General features: G+C 35.5%; 1 protein-coding gene across 5 annotated transcripts in view; it reads left to right on the plus strand.

Moving 5' to 3' along the window:
* The first annotated feature begins 3,505 nt into the window (after positions 1-3,505).
* The window catches only part of OXR1 (oxidation resistance 1), a 338,566-nt gene continuing 328,103 nt past the window's right edge, over positions 3,506-13,968 (plus strand). For 2 of the 5 annotated variants that reach the window (XM_030266543.4, XM_030266545.4), the window contains exon 1: positions 3,511-3,686. In XM_030266543.4, coding sequence (XP_030122403.4) covers positions 3,626-3,686 — 61 coding nt within the window. In that variant the 5' untranslated portion in view covers positions 3,511-3,625. Of the gene's footprint in view, positions 3,687-13,968 lie in introns of all 5 variants that reach the window. The other 3 variants (XM_030266557.4, XM_072924916.1, XM_030266546.4) reach the window with 3 other exon arrangements.

Below are 13,968 nucleotides of genomic sequence, written 5' to 3' on the forward strand. Positions count from 1 at the left end.
TAATATTTCTTCTCTTTGTGGTAACTTATTTTCTTAAGCAAATATAAAACCTGTAAAGTCATTGCATGAGTTATGGATTTTGAGTCCTGAGTTATGATTTAATCATGAGTTATGATTTTGAGACTCATTATTGTTTCTCTCAAATCCTGAGAAAGCATATTTACATTTTAATCTTGAAAATCAATATTTTCAAAAGAGAACTGTATTAAAGACACCTTTTAAAGAGATCAATGGTAATAGAGTTGATGATCTAATTAGTACCTCATCCCTTGCACATTGTTTAGAAATGTGGTCAGAACAGCCACAAACAGAGAAAGGCAAGTGAGAAAACAAGATTATGAAGGACACTGAAAAAAATGAACCAAATTTGTTCTGACAAGACAAAGTCTGCTGTGTAATTCAGAGTGATTTCCTTTAGAAGGCTGACTGCTTACCACACAAAGTCGTGGCATCTGCAGCCATACATCTGGACAAATAATGAGTCTAAATAGTCTAAGACGTACTCAGGGTATGCATTGTACTCTTTAGGGACTTTCCCTACATGTATTTGTATCTCATGTAACAGGATAGCTACCTCACACATGCTGCAGGTAAGAGCCAGCCCAGACTGAACCAGGATATCAGACAGGCTGCTCAGAGTGGCTCTGCACTGCTCACTTCGCTGTCCAACAGAGGATGCCCATAAGTGGTCTCTCCACTGGAAGAAAAAAATTTTAAATGCCTATAGATTACTGGAGGATTATGTTGAATAAGTAATATTCTTCCAATTTTAAGGCAATTTAGTGGCTTCTTAACTTTCTTTAAAAAAAAGAATATCGCTGACCTTTCCTCTTTGATATATGAGTTCCCTGGCCACGTCTGGGCTTCATAAAATTTAAGTGCACTAGGGACCTCATTATTTTATTACATTTCAGCATTGGTGACTCAAGAATGTGATTTTTCAAGTTATGCAATCTGTGAGAATGATATCTCCATCTGGGGAAGGAAATGATATAGAGAGCAGTTTAACCACATACCTCCAAAGAACCTATTTAAAATTGTTTTGCTTTTTCAAAAAATCTGTGGTTTTTCTGAGTTTTTACTCTACAAACTAATGTAGATTATGTCAAGTTAATTTTATGTTGACAAGTTCAATAGGATGCCTATTTTAATATATATTCATTAAGGATACTAAAACATTGAAAATTTCTTTCTTATAAATGTAGATGAGATGGCTTTATCCTAAATACTGAATATATTTATTCTAAAAATGTAGGGAAACAGACTGAACTTAAAATAGGCTTTGGCTTTGCACAGATGAAATGAGGAAGTAGCAGGGGAGGGATTTCTCTCTATTGCAAACTTTTTCTATTAATTATTTGCATGAATAGAAATTAGTATTCTGAATGTCATTAAAATAAAATACCTGCAATAGCATTCAGTTGTTATTCTTGGCATTCCCCTCATGAACTCCTGCTAAAGCACAGGAGGAGAGAAAAAGCACTAGCATTTAGAGGTGATAGATAAAAATGCTGAAGAATTATCCTTAGATCAAGACTGGAAGCAAAATCATGTAATTTTTTTAAGGTTTGTGTGTGTCTGTATTTGTCAATCTGAAAGCTTCTTGAAAATTACCAAAACTTTGGCCTCACACAAAACCTTGCAATGATATTTCTTGGAAAGCCGTTGCTTTCATTCATTCCTCATTTGCAAATGAACAAGACTGTTTATTGCAGCAAATCCAGCATGCACCGTTGTTTTCATTCCTTCAGGCTGCTCCCCTCATTTTCCCAGAATGCAAATTATATTCAAAAAACCCATATTTATTCAGTTAACATTAGGTACTGCCTAAAATTGTTGATAATTCTTGCTGTGTTTACTGTCTGATTTCCTGCTCCATTGCACATGAGAAGCAGCAATAACTTTTAAGTTGATGAGCCAGCACAGATGTGGTCTATTCGGTATTAAAGTGTTGTTTAAAAACATCCCCAGAGCAAATACTACAAGTAATGTGATTTTTTTTTTTAAGGCTGTGATTGCTCTCGAATTATGTGGAAAATGCTGAACATAAAAACTTTTACAGGAATTAATTTCTCTATATTTACTGCCACCAACTTTTTTGAGGGTGTTAGTCAATTTTTGCATCTAAAACTTCAGACTGTAGGATCAAGGCACATAAAAGTGATTGAAAACAATATTGAAAACAATAATTTACTATTAAAATGTGTGCAATTACAAGAGAGTTCAGGCATTTAACTCTAACTCTACACAAATTGTTTTAAACTTAGTAGATGTCAGCAAAGTTTGTAAGATGTTCTGACACATTTTTATTTCATTTCCATGACTATACATTTGAATAAGAAACTAATATAATTTGCTAGCCTTAATTTTTGTTTTAATGCTTGTTTTGAAAAATATATCCTGCCATGAGATAATTTGATATATTTTTAAATAACAGAATTAAGGGGAAAAAATCTAAGCAGTGTTGTTTAGTGTGTAAATCCCCAGACCCGATAAAAGAAGAGACAGAGGAGCCCATTCAATGTCTTCCATCTGTCACTGATTTTGCAACTGTCATTGGCAGGCTCAGGAGTATTGCTGAAAGAGGCTCTGTCATATTTCAAACAGCAGGAATCTTCTGCCATTTGGCCATGGACTCACCTTCATAATGCCTGAAAATCCACATGTGGTCCTACTGCCAAGATGCCTCTGCCCATCCCTCTCACTCCAGAGTAGGGGGAAGATTGAGAAACCTTTTTGTATTTTCTAGCTAACAGTTGTTGAATGGAATATACAAAACTGGTATTCAGTATTGTACAAATATCCAGGAAGAAAACCCTGGTTATGCTAAATAGAGGAAAAAATAGTTTAGCTGAGAAAAATACTGGAAAAACTACTTTAATTTTCCAAAATAGAAAGTGCCCTGCAGAGTGTCTTTTCTGTTAAACACAATCTTGCTGCTTGTATTAGATCATCTGCAAAGATTTTACTTTGGGCAGAGAGAAGCTCACTTGCTGAACTGATCTTTGCCACCACATTCCTCTGTTAAGAAACCTTGTGCTTAGCACTTCTACAGAACTGGGAGAGTATAAGCCTTATCAAATACTGAAAAATCCTCGACTTTAGATTGAAACCTCATATTCTTCCCTTTGTACTTGAGAACTCTGTACAATTTTCTATGCAAGAACGATATTTAAAGTCAGGAAATTTCAAAGCAATTACAACAATTATGTTCATCACTAGACTCTGCCTGACAAATGAGTGTGACTGCAGTGACCTCCTCAATTTCTCCCAGATGCTCTTTCTCACCACCAGTGCCATTAATCAAAGATGTGACGCACATATCTCTATACAAAACTGGAAATGAGTCAGCCACTGTAGATCTATGTGACTTCTTGCAGATGCTCAGGCACCACTGAGTCGTGACTTGAGCAACCAACTGCTTCAAAGCTGCATAGTATTTGAAGTATTCTTTCCCAGAAAAAAACCAGCAGCAACCTTGTTCCTAGTTTAGTTCTATTACATAACACAATGCGCTGTGTGCCACATATCTATGCTGCACATAGGTACTGCAAGGATGGAAATATGAATATGTGATTTCCCCCTTCCTTTTCCTACTATTTCCAGCTGAGAGAATCATGTATGCATGTTTTATACATCTCTGACCATGAGCATTTCAAGCTTTCATTGGCCTGAATCTCACTGTGGTAAGTTTTTATCTTTCAGCATTTTCAATAAAAGCAGATATATTGTTAATAAAGAAATTGAACAACTGGTCTTTATGGTTATAGCACATAAAGACTGTAATTAATTCAGTGGTCATTAATAATTAATTCACTGGTCAGAAATTTTAATGTAAAAAGTGTTATTAGAGGTTAAAATGTTATTCTCAGCCAGCTTTAGCAATCTAACAGTTAAGCTTCAAGTCCAAGATGGGCATTCAGGATCTGTCCACAAGCAAAGGTGAGACATTCTGCAGAAATTCTGTGATGAGCCAGTCACTAATTCTACCTATTTTAAAATTAAAATAAATGCCCTTGGACTTGGTTCTTTCTGTTGATTTGCTTTATCAATTAGCTACTCAATTTTTGGATAAGTAAAATTAGTTGCCATGAATCATAACTTAAAAATTGTGGAATGCTCAGCAAATGATATTCTTAAAAAAGGAGTTTGCCGTGTTTCAGTTACTTCTACCAAGATGTCCCCATTAAATATATTTAATATTTAATATAAAACAGCCTTAGACAGATAGCAAAACCATGGGTTTAAAAAGCCTGCTGGCAAAAAATTGTTCTTTTTTACTCAATGAACAGACATTTCCCAGTTTAGAGTAGCCCTGCATTAAACATCAAATATGTATTTCTGCTCTGAAAAAAAAAGAGTAGTACTATTCACTTCACATGTTTCAATGATCTATCTGATGGCAAAGACAGTAAATGTTTAATTTATTGTTACTTTAGATTGACAGGAAGCACAGATCTTCAGGGCTCACTGAGGATATACAGTGGCCAGTCTATCCTTTCACTGAAGTGACTGAAAATATTGGTCTTTCTTCTCAATATATTTCTTTGCAAATAGATTTTTTCAAATCTGTATGTGTTTTTAGTTATCTTTTGTTATCTTCCTGCCTGAACCTATACAAACCAAAAATAAATCACCTGTATAATCACATGGAAAACAAGAGTTAAGATTGCCTTAACTATTGCCAGTGCAATAATAGCCATGTTAATTAAGAGTCTGTTCACCCATAGTATTTGTTTTAGTGCTTTAGCAATGCTGCAGTAAATATTGCTACTGGAATCAATGTAAAACTAATCAATTTTTTTAAACCTTGATGGAAAAACTATCCTTAAACAAACTTAACTGTGTCTTTAAGATTACTGACTGGTCAGCAAAACCTGATTCTCCACACAGTTATAAAAGCATTATTTTCTAACCACAGACCAAAGACATGCAGTGATATATAGGAAAGGATATGTTCCATTTTTAAGAAAGGGCAAAGCAAATAGAACAAATGAAACATAGAGTAGCATAAGGAGGGTGTGCTAGAGAATATTGATTTGTTTAGTGAGTTCAGGTCTCCTAGGCTATCTTAACTAAGACACCATCTTGTCATACAATGAATAAAGTAATTCAGGTGACAAATATAAGGAAGGCTCCTTAACCACTTACACTCTAGAACAAGGCTTTCCGTAGAAATAGCAGTTGGGAGCTACCAATGTCACCCATTTAAGTTTGATCTAGTTAAATTTATGGAGAGGCATCTATGAGACAGCTGTTTGAACTAGCAGGGGACATTATTTAATGACTCTGCTAACCAGTGCTACTTGTACTTATCTTTTGAAAACATTTCCTTACTTCCATGTGTTAGATATTTTGTGTTTCAAAAAGGTTAGTAAAGAATGACTACCTTGTTATGTGCAGGGAATTATTTTATTCCATGGCATGAAATTCTACCGACTTAAGATCCAAACTAACACAAGACACTGTTATTAAAATACACTCCATATCTAATACTTCTCATGAATACAATAGCAGTCAGGGTGCATTCCACAGCCTCCATTTTATCTACTGTATTTTTTGTTTGTTTTCATTTTTGCCAAATGCTTTAATCCAAAAACTAGAATTTACTTTTTAGTATTTCTGAGAGTTATCAAGTTTATCTTTTCTTCCTTTCTTACACAAAACCAACAAGATCTTTAGGGATTCTCTTATCTTTCAGGAACATGAGCATGTCCCTACTTCCCAGCATGACCATATTTCTTATTCTTATGTCTTGTTTTCCACTGTTTAGTGGGATACTAGTTGGATTTGAATACTGTTCCTTAAGTTTAACTAGAATTATGTTCATAAGATATTTGAAAAATCTATCTCATGGTTAACTCCAAAAAAATTACATAAGTTCACAAGTTTTAGGTATAACATCATTCAGGTTTGTTTGTCAAGTGTCAATGGCAGAGCAGATGTAATTTGAGCAGCCACATGTGAAAATACCTTCATCTCATATAAGTCACATCCCATACTATTAACAAGTTGTCTTTTTATTCTGTTGGGGGTTTTCTTTCCCCAGAAGAAAGAGCTATTCTACAAGAGGCAGCTTACCAAGAAATTTACCTGAGATATTTGCAGTCATTCTCTTGCATGGCATGCTGTCTGGAAGTCTAGCAACAATTTAAACTAATAAGTTATATGTACAATAATCCTTGTTCAACCATAAAGCACTTTTGGTTGTTTCTTTTTTTTATTCTTCTTTATAGGACAGTACCGTTTGATCCACTGGGGTTTTTTTGAGCTGTGCTTCCAGTTGCTCAAATGCAGATACCTTGCTTGAGCTTGGACAAATCCCTGTTGTTCCACTTTCCTTTTCACTCACATTAAAAATGTGGGACCCACTGGGTGCCTTAAATCACTGAAGGAAAGACTTGAGGCATGGACCCAGGCCAGCAATGAGGTTTGTAGCTAACCAAAGTGAAATGGTAAACAAAACCCAACTTGGTCTCTTCCTACCCCTAGTCTCTGTCAGGGAATTGCAGTAGCTCTGGAGGTGATAACTGAAAGTCCTGGAAGCGCAAAAGAACTTTATTTTGGTTTTTTGGCAAAGGTAAAGTATATGCACTGTTTTATACACAATTCGTCATATTGTGTTCCTTAAATTAGAAACATAGCATATACTGCTCTTTTACTTAAATAACTATGTTCTGAATATGTTCATCTATTCTAGAAAAATAAGTTCCATTTTTTTTTTCAGAAATAAAGTTTTACAATTAGATTTATATAATTAGACTACAGAAAACACAATCCAGAGGAATGGTGCTACATATTTTAACATCAAAGATTTGCAGATCTTTCCCACTGACCTTCCCTTTAATTACTTTGTCCTTTGGTAATAAAGTTAGCAGGAACTTTTTATTGCAGCATATTTGTACAAGATTAAAAATATCCCCAGGAATTTACACACTGTCAAGAGTAAATTAATACTCTCATGCTCTTGCTGGAACTAGAAGCTTGGCAACTGAGTCAAACATTAGTCTGTAATATTCTGACTTTCAGTAAAAGCTTTCAAATGGAAGTAGAATGCTTCAAGAGTGCTTCAGATGATTTTATTTCTTTACTTCAAGGAAACACAGAGAAATGTAGGGGCTGTGGAGATAATGCATGTATGCATAATACATGTATGTTTGCATAGTCACATCTCTTGCTTTCTCTGGCCAGAGACCATACAACACATATAGAAACAATACTCTCCCCATTCCCACCCCCAATATATATAAGTGAAAGGTATATATAGTAATGAGAATAAATACACTGTTAAAATAAACTAAAATACATTAATATGAGAAGAAATTAGGTGGTATTTCAAATTAATTCCTTGCAGTATCTTTACCACTGTATGTTAGAATCCAGGACAGTGTTACCTTGGTTGCCCAGTAAAGTAGTCTGTCAGCTAGAACTGCCTTACTTTCCTGGGATCCAAACATTTTAGGCATTACTCTCATATACACATTTCTCATCCCAAACTTTCCAGTGATCCTGTTGTAGGCAGAGCACTTGCAAGATCCTGTGTGAATAGTTGTAGTGAGGAATGGCGATCATCCATTCAACAGCAATCAATGAGATGTATCTTTAGTGTAGCATCCTCAAGAACAGAGAATTTCTCCATGGGAAATGAGAGATATTGGGGTGTTGACAGTGCTAAGTGAAAGGGTTTAGTGTACACATTGCAGGAACCCACCCTGTTCACCAGCCTGAGGACAGTAAGCAAAAGCATTTGGACACCTCTCAACAAGCAGTTTGGATTCATAAGATCAAGCAAAGTCACCCTAAACAAGAGCTGCCAGTTTATAGACTGAGCTACCCAGGGAAAGTGAGGTTATTTTACTCCCAGATGAAGGCTACAATCTCTTACTTTCTACTCATCAGTTTCTAGAACTCACTAAAATATGACGAGAGAATATAATGGAGTTGAAGGGTGGAAGTGTAGGTTCAGTTCTCGAATTGAGAAAATCTTAATCTTCACAGCTTAAGTTTGGCTGCCATTGTTATGGCCTCTAAAGAAAAGACTGTTTGTTATTTATTCTGCAATGTTCCTTTTTCATGTGTTGTACAAGCTACCAGAGAGACAAAAATTTTGTTTTGGTAACTAGTTGGACTAAGACACTAAAAACGTGGATTCTGTTTGGGGTTTTTTTTGTGGCAGTGGGCATGCCCATATCACAAGGCACAAATGAGTGGGCTGTACTCAGTTTTAGCTGTGATTTTTCTGTCATTTCTGCACTTCTTAGTATTTAACTGCAAACAGCAGTATTCTTTAAATGTGTTGTATATAACACTGTCCATAGTTCCAAGAATAGATGGAGTGGTTTTTTGTAGGCTTTATATTTTTGTGTCCAATTTTCTGTCACCAATTAATGAGATTTAAATTTTGCATCTAATAGTAAATGAAGAAAACTAAAAAATTGCTTAATCATCTTGCTCTTTTGATAAGCAATAGCAAATTCTCAGAAATACCTGTAATATTAAATACAACACAATCTTGGGAAGTATAGTTAATGTTGAGAATTCTGCTATTTTCATTATATGAGACACATAGCTGTTTTTTTGTAAAAATCTGCAGTGCCCTGACATTGTATTAATGCAATGATTTATGATGAGCTTTGCTTAAGATATTGAAGTTCAATATTCTTTAGAAATGGTAAACAATAGATATAAAGTGATTGATATTGCTGTTTAATTTTTAAAAGCACAGGAAGACAGAAGGACAATATTGTGTTTAATAGATCAACCTGTAACACAGGAGACTGGAGCTGAACTCTAGTGTTAGTTATTGTCTTGGATTGTATTGGATTCCTCATCTGAAACAGCATGGCTGACAGTACTACCTTTTTCCAGCCCTCCTCCTTCTTACACCCATTCCAACTGCAAGCTCTCAAGAAAGGAAATAGTTTCTTGCTGTTTGTGTGAAAATTATGTTTTGTAACACAACTTTGATTTAGCCTGGTCCCCTTGACACTAGTATGTCACAAGAAATGTAATAGTCTTGATATTATTTCTCTGAGTTTAGTATTTACAGTGTTAACAGTGATTATGTCTACTGCACTATTACCTGCAATATCCTCGTCAGTTCTCTGAGATCCTCCTATAGATCTTGGCAGGAGCTTCTTCCATTTGCCAGGTCTCATGAACTGACCCAGAATTCAGGCTGCAGTGAGAGGATGCCAGGCAAGCATTGCCTGTGCTGCTTTGGGTACCACCACAGTATAACCTGTAAGAATTTTACCCAGGTTAATTCTCAATCTTTTGGTTTGCTTTTTGGTACTTGAATTAGCTACTCTATATCTGTTGCAGGGTCTAAGTTCCTCTGAACTGAGTCCCTGAAAAGTCAGGGATTATTGCAATAAGTATTTCTGAACCAAGATGGGAATAGAAATCAGAGAACAGTGGTAAAGTATTCAGTTCAAAAGTAATTCCACAAGGACAATCAAAGCAAACTTTTATCATCTGAAAATTGCTTTAGGGATGGTAAAATATTAGAAATCAGATGGTTAGACCTTAGTGCAGTGAAAGTCTTATATGCAGTTTTACAGAACAAGAACTTTCCACTAAACGTGATCTGACTGAAGGCAGACTCTCTCCTGTGAATTGATACCACATTAGCTCGTGGAATGTAACACACTCAGCTGAGATAACAGCATATTTTCAGAATATTTCTCACCCAGGGAATGAGTCAAAGGTTCTTTAAGTCAATGGCATTTTCCCTTTCTAAAAGTATGCATTATTAAATCAGTAGAACTGAATTCATGGTCAGACCTAAGTGAAATAGTAAATGTAGATTGACATTAAAACTATGGTTCCTACCCTTGGTAAATGGCAAAGTTCTTAATTCTAACTTCATATTGCTTCTTCTTTAATAATAGTATTCTAAGTAATTTATAAATTTCAACACTGGAACCTCTTGATATGAAACACAAACTTCTATTGAGTGAACTGATAAATTGCCACAGACAAATGCAGTCTATGAAATTATCCAAGTTAATAGAGGAAGAAATTTTCTGTATGTGGGTCAAAGGTGTGTTTACAAGGAGAAAAGCAGGCAAAAAGAGGTACATAACTACCCAAAGGAACCTTTCCCTTCCCATTTAACCAGGTCATGGCTGCTGTGAATCACAGATAGTAGGTCTATATGAGTTACTTGGTGTACCTCAAGGTTCCTTTGGTGCACAAATTTGTTCTACATCTATAATAAAGGAGTCACAAGGTTCACTCTGAGTTGAACATTGATGTGCTTAAAACACATTCCTTTCTCATGGGTTCAAGGCCAAAATTGCACCCTGAGGAAGAATGAATAAAACAGCAGGAGTGTTCAAGCGGCTCTTCAGGTAGTAGAAAAGAAGTTTCTGTCTCTTTCTACCTCAATGAGATGTTCTTCTTAAGGATAGCCGTGCACATATATTTCCTTAGTTTGAGCTTTCTCACTATGCTCTATTCCCTAATTAGCCAAACTATATGAAGTAGAGGTTCAGAGGGGAGCTACCAAATGGAATCATTAAAGTTATTTTAGAACTTTTTTTCACAAGATTAAAACAAGTAAGAGAAAACACTAACTTTGGTTCAAAGCATAGATAATGTATTTAAGGGCTATAGAATAATTTATACTTGTTGCAGAAGACTGGACTGAAATACTAAAAAAATCAATATTGGTAAAAAATAAAACTTCAAAGGAAACGTGAAAACTCTATAACAGGTACTCTGGCTTTGCAGCATTCACAATGTAAATAGCAATAACTTTTCTCTGCATGAACCTGGGATTTTACATAAAAACCCAGCTAAAAGTACTGGTAAAAACTTAACTATAGCTACTAGAATAAAATAACTGGTTTCAGAATTTTTTTTCTCTCAAAAGAATGTTTACGATGAAAGTACGGAATATTTTAAAGTGAAGAAAGGTTTTTATTTTAATAATTAAATTTATCTTCTTCCATATTTCATAAGCAAACCCCCAGGCATGCTTGCAGCTTTCACAGATCATGACTTTCATGTTGTGGGGAAAAAATCATGCCAATACTCTTTCATATCTTGTATAGCTCTAGGTATAAGCAGCTACAGTTCCCTACAAATTTATCATGTGTAAGACTTCCTATGGATTATATTGAAACTCTTAAAGTGGCAGAAAAAAAACCCAATTCTGTGGTAGGAATACATGAACAAGATTTTCTACCACGATGATGTCACAATGTTATGACATTTGACTCTGATGGCACAAAAAGTGTGAATTCTCACTGCTGTTACCCTGACCTGAACACTTCCTTACTTTGGAATTGCAGGAAAACGAACTTGCATACATACTCTGTTTCTATATTACATTACTTCAGCTATTGGAGAATGGACATTGTCTCAAGAGAACAGACATAAATTTTTTGCAGAAGCTTCATTTTCTTAAGTAATTTTCATAGTCTTTCTTTTTCAGTTCACATTTCAGTAAGAGCAGACCTCCAGAAAAGCAGAGCAGTGAGTGCAGCTGGAGTCAAAGTAATAATTTCTCCCAGTTTTGAGAGCTACTGAAAGAGCAGTGAAAATAAAACCTTTACTCTTGTTGTGTTGCTGAGGGAGAAATACCCAAAGCACCTCTTGAGCACTCAGCCTTCACAAGCCTCAAATCACTAAGTTTTAAAAATTAATTGTTTTGATACTCCTGAATGGGTAATGTCCAGCCTTGTATTTAAAGAATTAGTAGCTCTGTCTTATAAATCCTACTCGTAAGTATTTCTGTCTTGAAACTGAAAATCTTACAATAAAGCAATCTAAAAAACCATAAAACCACTCATGCAATTAGGCATCAATCAGCTGAGATGGATGGTTCAAACAGTTCTGTCAGAGCCTATGAAATCCACCTCCCAACACCTGAAAGAGGGTATTAATCACAGCAATCAGAACCAGAGCAGCAGCAATGATCTCCAAGCAATGGAAATCCCTGCTCAATGAAACCTCTGGCTGCAAATGGCCAATAACAGTGCAACAATAAAACCACCACACAAAATATACTGAAGGCAGGTGTGAAAGTGGCATCAACAGCAAAAGAACTTTAGGACAGATGTATGTATCCCGTCATAGAACAGCAGTATGAAAGTATGAAAGTATGAAAGACTTTCCCATTTTCTTCTTTAGATATTTCTACAGAGAATATCTAAAGGAAGGCAAACAAAATGAGAACTGAAAGCTAGAATTTCTTAATCCAGATATTGGGTCTTACATCACTTGAAAAATTTCTTTAAATAAAAAATTGCTGAAATTAATTCAGCTAAATTGTGAGGGCAGCTGCTAAAAATATGCTGGAAAATACACTGTTCTATGTGTTTAGATTTCAGAAATATTACTCCTTATTATCATAATCCTATGGAGCTCTTTTTGTGCCATTATTTCTTCCTACTTCCATCATAACAATACTATTCAAAAAAGCAAATAGAAATCTTCACACCAGTGGGTAGGAAAAGATGTACCAGGAGAATTTTTTTTCAACTATGCGGACTCTAATTCACATGGAGACAATCCAGACATATGTAGCTAACACCTCGGGATATGTACTTTACATTACAAGTAATGCTTTGCCAAGCATCCAAAACCACAAAAAAAGATTTTAATGAAGGACAGTATCAATGTGCCTCTAGCATATCTCTGATTTGAGTATAACTTGGACTGTCTTGTGGGAATTCTGCTTGTTTGGATAAAATCTGAATTTGTCTTGCCTGCATAAAGATATTGCTTAAAGGAAAAACAGCTGCATTATATAATATCAAACAGCTTAACGACTACATCTAATTATATTAAAGACTAACCTACTGGAAGCAATGAAAACATTTACTGGATTATGAACATGAAAGCAAATAGGAAGCAGCAAGTTTAACATAGACTGTGCTACAAATGCTCTTGAAAACTCTATGTCCTTGCCTTTCCAATAACAAGCTATGTTTTGTAGGTCATAATGTAAACCATACTTGAAAAAAGCTCTCTGGGTGAAGTTATTAGAATTTCTTCTAGAAACTGTTATGGTCTTTAACAGCAGTGCTGCCCATTTCTGGGAAAAAAAAAAAAAAACAAACAAAACAAAACCACAAAAACCAACAAACAAAAAAACCACACAAACAAACAAACAAACCTGTGCAATTGAAATTTCTTTTCTTCCAAGCACAGAAAGGAAATGTTGCCTCAGTTTCCTGAAATACAACCCAAAATCCCAAAATCTTCAACTTGTCACAAGAGAGATTAGAAAATTAGTCTTTACAAAATGAAATCTGAATCATACTGAATCATAAAGATTCAACACCTCAGATATGAAGATTGAACCAAACTATCAAGCGGATTGAATTTTTCACCAGACTAAGCATTGCACTTACATGATGGGAGATGCAACCATCTTCACTTCAGCAGCTGTTGAAATGTGGGCAGAAATACCTCAGGAAATAATAGAGAATGAAAGCCTGAAAGCTTGCAAGTACCTGACAATTCAGAAGAGCCTTAATTCAAAGAGAAGTATAGCTGAAAAAAGAGGAAATATGAAAATTATTTCTTTTCTTATTCCTTTTCATCTTCAATTCTCCTTTCTTAGAATTTCTTCTGCCAACAAAACCTTGTAAATATGTGCTAATACATGACTCATGGCTAGTAATTGCTGGAATTGGAGTCTGATACAGGATTATTTACTGTATGTTGGCTTTCTGGGGATGTCCTTCAGAGACAGTGAAAGATGGTCACCCATTGGAGACCATAAGCTGATATATCAGCTGATACTGGCACAGGAGTATTCCTTGTGGTCAGGATGCCATCCAGAGGGACCTGGACAAGCTCAGGAACTGGGGTCATGGTAACCTCCTCAGGTCCAACAAAGCCAAGTGCAGGGTGCTTCACCTGGGTTGGGTCAACCTCTGGTATTGTTAGTTACAGACTGATGGATAAACAGATTTAGAGCAGCCCTGCTGAGAAGGATTTGAGGTTGCT

This window comes from Taeniopygia guttata, chromosome 2, assembly GCF_048771995.1.
Source record: "Taeniopygia guttata chromosome 2, bTaeGut7.mat, whole genome shotgun sequence".
Taxonomy (NCBI): Eukaryota; Metazoa; Chordata; class Aves; order Passeriformes; family Estrildidae; genus Taeniopygia; species Taeniopygia guttata.